This window comes from Montipora foliosa, unplaced genomic scaffold (genome assembly GCF_036669935.1).
Source record: "Montipora foliosa isolate CH-2021 unplaced genomic scaffold, ASM3666993v2 scaffold_456, whole genome shotgun sequence".
Taxonomy (NCBI): Eukaryota; Metazoa; Cnidaria; class Anthozoa; order Scleractinia; family Acroporidae; genus Montipora; species Montipora foliosa.
Genome location: NW_027179763.1, coordinates 76,382 through 85,000, shown reverse-complemented (window position 1 = coordinate 85,000; position 8,619 = coordinate 76,382). Strand labels below are relative to the sequence as shown.

Genomic DNA, 8,619 nt, shown 5'->3' with positions numbered 1-8,619 from the left:
ATAATAGAGTTAAATTCCCAACATGGCCGCCTTTTCTTTGTTTTGGGCACCAACATGGCGGTCGTGACGTCATGTGAAAACCGAGAATTGTAGTTGAAGTACTGAAATTTTCAGGCTTCTTTATGCAATTGCAAAAATTGCATTCATAACTGCGAGGATCATAGCTTCACTTGATTTCATATCCGCAGTTCATATATGATCCATTTCATATATAATTTCATCATTGATTCATTCCTCACGGGAACATTGGAACCCACAACTGCGAGGATCATATATGATCCATTTTATATATAATTTCATCGTTAAGATGTAATCTGAAATTTTATTTAACAATTATTCCACGAGCGCACATCAAATATGATAACCAGTCTCATATCCAACAAGTGCGAATGGAATAATTGTTTTATTAAATTTTCATTACCTTCTGAACGCTTGGACGTTTGGAAATTAAGGCCAATTAGCTTTCAATTAGGTCATACAGTATATGAGCTGATAACCGAGATTGAGTGAACCAATCACAAAGCTAGAAACAGAATATCCGATGTCGAAGATTTAATAATAAAATATAAGCAGGTATAAGATACTGAATTACTACGGAAATATTCTGTCTGAGCATAAATTATAGCTCCTTGTGGTAATAACATATTGCTGAAAGAAAAACTAATGATACCTCGATTACTTAGGAATTTAAGACGATATCAGACCAACTGTTAAGACTATGAGGACAGTAGACTTACCATATTAGGTGTAGCCCCAGTGTTAGTGCTTTTAAGTCATCTTTGAAAACATATTTTTTTAAACGTTATTTTATTTCTTAGGTAATGTAAGTTTTTATTATTCCAGTTCCTCCTTCCATTGTGAAGCGCTTTAGAACTTTTGTATAAAGCGCTATATAAATAATGTTATTATTATTATTATTATTATTATTATTAAAAGGATCAGACTTGACAACTCATAAAGTTTGTAAAAATAAAATTAATTACTGAGAAACTATTTATACAAAACCCATGCAACAATAATTAAGGAAATATCAAGGATTTAAACTAATTACTCGCATATCAGTCCTTTGCAAGCTTCTGAGTGACAGTTACTTCTTGGCATGTAGCTTCTGATCACGGAAGCTACTGGCATCAAAGACTCCACATGCTGGTTTTTGTGTTCAAGGTAGGAAAACGCAACTCTTAATCAGTGTTTGGTCTTCTGTGCATTGTTGGGTTCCCTGTGCAATTGCATTTGTATCGACACACATTTGCTGCTTTGAGGCGTTTGCGTACGTTCTGCCTCACTTAGACGCGCTAACGCACGTGGTGATTCGTTTGTCCTCGGCGTTCATCTTTGAAACGTTTGCTGAAGTCTGATATTCTGTTTTCGAAAAGTTTTCATCTTTTAAAAGTTTTAAAGTTTTAAAGTTTGCCGAATCTTCGTAAAGCGTACATGTCAGTTTAATTCTCAAGCTTAACTCAGAAAATTTTAGTTAGTTCTAAAAATCTTTCTGTATTCATTAGCAATCATCATTTCAAATTTCAGAGAAATGGCTCCGGCTGCGAATATGTTACAATTTTTGTTCAATGTTCTCTTAAAAGGTCAAGTTGATGTTATGCATAATCGGGCAAGTTTGGGCAATCAAGATACGTGTGTGACGCGTCACAAATGTGTTTTCACAAAATGTTCCCAAATCGTCAAGTATTACCACATAAGACAAGAACATCATTCTAAAAGCTTATTCTACGGTAATTTTGAGAGTGGAAATCAAGTTTACGGCCGACGGTAAATACAAGCACATTGTTGAGGCCGCATGGAATATTTAATTACGTTTACGCAACAAAAAGATGCTAACCCCACTTTGATATGAAAATCCTTTACTATTGCCATAAAATGTATCAAGTTATCTTCACTAGGCTCTTAAGAATTAAGCTCTCTCCGTGATTTCAAGTAACATTCCCTGAATTTCATTCCCTTAGCTGAGGGCCATTTCTGTCTCGCTCGATGGCGATTCTCGGCATATCACAGTATGATGCCATTTCAACAATCCTTTGTTTATTTCAACCGATTCTAATAAAAACTGGCCAGTGGTTGTCTAATTTCATAAACATACGATGTGCCAAATTTGTAAGGAAATGAAGTAACGCAATTTCTCAACGATCTTACCCTGAACGGCTGCAATTTTGCAGCCGCGGTGGAGGGAGGTGTGGGAAATGGATTCAAAAGGAAATTCAGTTTAAATAGTTGATTGGATGCTCTTAAAAATAACCAGGAAAATTGTCCAAAGAAAAGTTTTTGAACAAAATGAGGACCCGGATTTTAAAGCACTGATTGGCCTTCGAACGACTGAGCCCTGTAGAACATCTATTGCACCAGTAAGGGCCTGTTTACATGGAGATAGAGTGACCCTTCTTGAAGGGGCACACTCTTAGAAGGTTAAACCTTGCCTTGGCCACCCTATCTACTTGGTAGGGTAACCCTAAGGGGGCCAACTTTTTGCCATGTGAACACTTGAGGTAGGGTCACCCTTCTAGCAGAGTCAACTGTTGTGGGATCGGATTACTGTCAGATTGCAGCGAAAGTCTGTAATGAGGGTCACCCTTTCTCCATGTAAACAGGCCCTAAAACAAAGTGTTCTATTAACTTACCTGACGCACTCTACAAGCACTTGGACAGAACCACACGATATCACTAGCCTTCACAACCTTTTCTCTGTACGCAACCCTCACTTTCAAATATGCAAAAAATATTCATCTATCGCACGAACCATCCATCCTTCCCCCTCAACTGCTACCTGTACGCCTACAAACATATCGAACTCACTCTCCTAAGCTCCGACTACCCATAGTTCTAAAAACTAATACTCCATTGGTTTTTGTTTTCAGTAGGACACGTTTGACTAGTTAAGGTCGGAAGAGTCCGGAAGTACAGTGAAAAGAGCTCGTCTTAAGTTTAGCGGGTTAAAAATGCAAGCTGTTTTCTCAAGCAAAAACGAGGGATTGTCTTGCCTTTATGACCGGAAATTCCCTCAAAGAGTTATACTATCTCGAGAGATGCCATCGAGAGATGCCACATCCCCATGCCACAGCCAATTACATTGCCCGTAGCGAGAGAAAAACGGAAATACTGGGTTGTGCTTTACCGCATAGACTGCAGTCAGATTACAATAAAATAGATAACCGTTCACCACACTGCACATGAAACACTAAGCAACCTACTTTGAAACTGATTTGTTCAACATTATTTCATAACTTTTTTTCTCAAGAAAACGCCAATGAAGGGCAGAAATTAGAATTTCGGAACGAGATTGAGCTCATGAAGGTACTGGGGAAGAGTCCAAACGTGTTGCGTTTTGTGGGCTGTTGGACAGAGGCCACTCCACAGAGGACGGCTCTTCGTCTGATTATAGAGTATGTTCCCCATGGAGACTTGCTTCACTGGTTGAGAGCAAAAAGAAGTCAGGTAATTATGTTAGCCAAACATCATTAGTAAGCCAATTCCTATAGATGCATTAAGTATTAAGGGGAAAACAAAGAATATTACAACATTTGGATAGGAAAATTCAAAGGAATGTTTGGTCCTAAGGCGAGCTTCGCTGGCATCTTAAACTAAAATCATCTGGCCCCAGTTGTTCCAAGGGTGGATGGCGCTATCCACCTTTTGAACAATGGAGGCCTGGGTGTTAGCCAAAACAAATTATATGGTTGTGACTTTGTGGGTCAATGAGGACCACAAACCGTTATTAATGATAACACTTATTGCTTACTTGTATACACAGATTAAAGGTTCTACCTTGGGAGCTGCCCTTATTACTGAAAGCAAAAAACAGTACGCAGAAACAAAAGAATGCAACACAGCTACACTAGACCAGGTATATGCTTCTTAATTTTGATATGATGTTAAATCCAGGATGCAGACCTGATAGATCTTTATTCTCATTCCTTTGTGCCATTTTTTTAAAAACTGGAGCAATATCAACTGCCTAAAAGCCACAGCAAACAGTATAGGATAGCGTTGTAGAAATTATGTGTCTGCAGCTAAAGCTTATAGATACATGTACCAACAGGCCATATAATTGTGATATTCAGGGATGCAGCTAAGTGCCGGCTGCTGGTGAAAATCGCCGCCCGAGAAAAAGGGTGATCGCCGGCTGAATCGAGGCTGCATTTTTGCCGTCGATCGAAGCAACTGAGAAGATCGCAAATTATTCTCTAAAAAGTCTATAAGTCATTCGATGTATTAACAAAAAAAATGAATTTCTGTTAGTCGACAAGAAATTATCACTAGAATTTATCGATACTGAAAATGAAATGAAAGCGTTGTTTAAGTACGTTTCTGCGTGTCTTCTCTATCCCTGTATTTGCCTTCTTGAAGAATGCTGGGTGTTGCAAATTACTGGAAACAATATTGTTACCAGGTCCCTTTGATGCTCAGAGCACAAACGTAACGGCCACAACCGAACGAGCTTCGACCTGTTGTGTTACACCGTGCAACGCCTGCTGAAACTTTTTTGCAGCGCCGTTGCACCTAAGTTTCAGCTAAAAGTTTCAACGAGTAATAGTGGCTTTGTGCTGCCATTGATAATTTTGAAGTGACCATGTAATCTGTTGTTTCTCATACTAGAAGAGGAATGGACATTTAGAGTTATAGAAGGCAGTGTAGAGTGTTAACATACATTGATTTCACTGTAAAAAAAAAAAAAAAACAAAAAACATTTAAAAAAAAAAAGGTAGCCCAAAAAAGGATTATTAACTTGAAGGCTGAGGCTTAAATCAATGTTTGTTAACTCAACTGCAATGAATCTTTTGTTAATTTAACAGAATAAATTTCTCACTTAGAGTGGTGAAGCAGATGGGATTAAAACAGATGTGTTGTATGAAAACAGCTGCATTTCTGCATGTGCCTCAGAACATGAGGAAATCATCGCTTCTGGCAACATTGATTCTGCATCACCCTTGATGTGCTTCCCCTCTACATCGGCAGAAGATCACAAAGAAACAATCACCTCTGGCAGCAATGAATGTGTGATACCCTTGATTGCCATTAGCTGCCCTACAACATCTGGGGAAGGACAAACCCTCCCTTCTGGCAACGATGAATGCACAATACTCTTTTTAAGCCTTCCTTCAATAACCCTAACATTCATCGCCTCCCTTCAATACCTTCCTTCAATAACCCTAACCCTAACCCTTAAAAAAAAAGGTAGCCCATAAAAGGATTATTAACTTGAAGGCTGAGGCTTAAATCAATGTTTGTTAACTCAACTGCAATGAATCTTGTGTTAATTTAACAGAATAAATTTCTCACTTAGGGTGGTGAAGCAGATGGGATTAAAACAGATGTGCTGTATGAAAACAGCTGCATTTCTGCATGTGCCTCAGAACATGATGAAACCATCGCTTCTGGCAACATTGATTCTGCATCACCCTTGATGTGCTTCCCCTCTACATCGGCGGAAGATTACAAAAAAACAATCACCTCTAGCAGCAACGAATGTGTGATACCCTTGATTACCATTAACTGCCCTACCACATCTGGGGAAGGACAGAAAAAAGCCCTCCCTTCTGGTAACGATGAATGCACAATACCCTTTTTAAGCCTCCCTACAATAAGTGGACAAGAATATGCTGAAACCATTGCTTCTGGCAACAGTAAAAGCACAATACCATTGTCCAGCACCCCTCCTGCTTCTGCAGGAGACGATGAAGGAGAACTCATCGGTGATATCAATGATGAAAGTGGGACTCCTTTGCTCAACGGCTCTTCAACATATCCAGCAGGAAATGAAGGAACTGACATCGCTGATGGCAACAATGCGATACCTTTGGTGGTAGTCTCGTCATCCACGTCAAACCAGGAAGATGTTCCCACCAAAGAAATGGGCGATGAATGTGATGAGGATTGCGAGTCATTTGCACCACTTGAACTTATAAAACTTGCCTGGCAGATTGCACGTGGCATGGTAAGTTAATAATGGTTGGAATGACATAAGTCAATTTTCGCAAACCATTTGGTTATATTCGCTATTGCTCAGCTAGCTTCAGGGTCTGGGCATTGCGGCAATAAGATCTCTGTTTTTGACTGGGAATCACGATTACCTAAACTCTATCCAAGTCAGTGTTGTAATATTGTTTTTCGCAGCCTTAAGTGAAATCTTTGCATTGCTTAGAAGGTGGTTGATTGGTCCTCTGATCTTTGTGTAGCTTTGTAATGCCTGGCTTGGCATATCAGTACATGTTATTGCTCCCAGTTTCTTTATGGTGTTCTTTTAGTATCAGTTTAGTGGAGGGGAAGTATTGAACTCCTATCCTTGTACAGTGGTATAAACAAATTCTTCCGTTAAAAAAGTGCTAAGACCTAAGGCTAAGTAAGTCTATGTGAGAGGCAGTATGGCCCAGTGGTTAGGGCGCTTGCCTTGAGATCCGGAGATCCCGGGTTCAAGAACCGCTCTGACCACTCGTTGAATTTGATCCTGTTAGTCCCTGGTTCAACTTCCCAGCCGCACTTGTCAATAGCCAACTGGTTTGCCTCCAGCCAGTTGGGATTCTTAACAGTTGTTGTTGTTCTGTTCTGTTGTTTTGTTGTGTTTCATTGGCCCAGGAAGGCCCCTATGGGGAGCATTTAATTATGTATGTATGTGTGTATGTATGTGTGTGTGTATGTGTGTGTGTGTGTGTCCACCCAACCGAAGTTACAAGGACCGAACTAGTGTTACACACCAACGTTGCGAGGACCACCGTAGTTGTGAGGACCGATACCTGGTCCTCGTAAGCCTTAAGGCTCTAAACGGTCTAAAATGATCAGCAATGTCTCCCCGGCTAGTTTAAGAGCTGGTCCTCGTAAACCACCGAAACCGTGTGTAAAATGGCGGTCCTCGCAAACCACCCAACATGGGTTTCAAGTTTTACTTGACATTTCCATTACTACCTGGATACTTTGGGAAGAGTATCGCAAGCTGAGGATAACAGTCGATATACCCTCTAATAAAAGTCCCTTTCAGATCCTTTTTACACTCTACTTTAAATTTTTGATTATACACACAATTTTGCGGTCCTCACAACGTTGGTGTGTAAACAAAGGATATTCCCTGAATGTAAAAAACACTTGCCCATCTAAATATGCTACTTTGTTTAACAATTATTCGCCGAAGGCAAAGTTATTATCGGTGAATATCCACCGAGACGAAGTCGAGGTGAATATTCACCGATAATCACTCAGCCTGAGGCGGATAATTGTTTTAGTATAAATACACTGGCGATTATTTCAAAAAAGAGAGGAAAAAAAAAAACATTTCAACGCGAAATCATTTTCACTTACAGTGGCAAAACGACTACTGGCAGCCATTTTGTCCGTCGAGGTGATTATCGTCTCATAATCCGAGATAGCGAGCCAATGAGAGCGCGCAATTTTGTGAAATCACCGGTGTATTTATACTAAATGCAATTATTTCCATCCGTGTCTTTGGTTATAGAGCAACAGTCGTCTATGGGAACAGTTATTACTCCATGGCAGCTATCGTCATGCTTTGCTTGAGACTGCTGCGGGTCACTACGGACTGAATGAGAAAACTGGATCGCTCCACCAGCTATCTTTTAATCACACTAAAATGACCACTTTTTAATCAAATTTTAACCTAGTTTCAAGGCTTTGGGGAATAAAACAAAAGAAATTTTACACTGATCTAAGAAACTCATTTTAACCCCAGTTAAATTCCCCTTTCTCTTATAACCAAGTAAGAAACTTGGTATGTTTAAATTATCAAACTTAGTAAAATAATACAATGGAACCAAGGTAAAAAATTAATAGTTTTAATTTCCGCACTTTATCTTCATCACATAGAACTGTATACAGCGACGTCAAAGTCGTTTTTTCCCACTCGGTATTCTCTACCGCTTGTCTAAAATGACCAATTGTTGATTTACCATGGAAACGACTTATTTGTTGAGAAACAGGCCCCTCGACCACTTTTGCAATGTGTTTGGAGTCCCAGAAAATGATCACATAGTGAATTAGAAAGAATGTAACTGCTTCCACAGATGGCGCATCCTAATTCCACAGTATTTTGGCGCCGTCCATGACCCACCGAATAAAGCAGAACTTAGCAAGGGGTGGTACCACTTTTCAATTGTGAGTAGGCTTCTTTTGATTCAGTTTCTTTGCTGTTATACTGCAAATTATAGAAACTCTATTTGGTGTTTAATGCAAAGTTTCTTAACTTCCTTTTTATACGCGCTTTAAGAAAAACAAAGAGCAATTGTGGAATTTGAAAAAAAAAAGGGATAATTTACTTCAGAGATCATTATACAACAATAAAAAGCTCGGATAACACAAAGGGTTTTTTTTACATCAAGTATTGTTGTCTCTGACAAATGGTAATTACCCTAATTTTCTTTTTGGACTCCCACCGCCCTTGCTAAGATCTGCTCCAGCAGTAAAATCATACACCGCGCAAACCCAGAGTTTTTTAAGACCAGCAACATATATGCCATATGCCAAGGCGCCCACCTTCAGTAAGTTATATGAGGCCGCCTTTAATAGGGGTTTACACCTTAAACAGCTAAAATGCAGCAGAACCACTATCAGGCCAGCCAACACGGATTCTTCTCCAGAGTTGCTATTCACCAGAAAAGTCGGTGA

The 8,619-nt window shown here is 39.5% G+C and overlaps 2 protein-coding genes across 2 annotated transcripts in view; both read left to right on the top strand.

Moving 5' to 3' along the window:
- The window catches only part of LOC137989350 (uncharacterized), a 29,635-nt gene extending 24,440 nt beyond the window's left edge, over positions 1 to 5,195 (top strand). Inside the window, exons 3-5 of the mRNA XM_068835169.1 lie at positions 3,248 to 3,444; positions 3,761 to 3,853; positions 4,821 to 5,195. Coding sequence (XP_068691270.1) covers positions 3,248 to 3,444; positions 3,761 to 3,853; positions 4,821 to 5,195 — 665 coding nt within the window. The remainder of the gene's footprint in view (positions 1 to 3,247; positions 3,445 to 3,760; positions 3,854 to 4,820) is intronic.
- Position 5,196: 1 nt separating this feature from the next.
- LOC137989345 (uncharacterized) lies at positions 5,197 to 8,217 on the top strand. The gene is made up of 2 exons (XM_068835168.1): positions 5,197 to 5,944; positions 7,454 to 8,217. Exons 1-2 carry the CDS (start codon positions 5,414 to 5,416, stop codon positions 7,601 to 7,603), a joined length of 681 nt encoding a protein of 226 aa, XP_068691269.1. The 5' UTR covers positions 5,197 to 5,413; the 3' UTR covers positions 7,604 to 8,217.
- Positions 8,218 to 8,619: the final 402 nt, after the last annotated feature.

Coding starts and splice junctions, on each gene's coding strand:
- LOC137989345 (XM_068835168.1), top strand. CDS start 5,414: ATGTGCTTCCCCTCTACATCGGCGGAAGATTACAAAAAAACAATCACC. Junction 5,945..7,453: donor GGCAGATTGCACGTGGCATG/GTAAGTTAATAA, acceptor CTTTGGTTATAG/AGCAACAGTCGTCTATGGGA.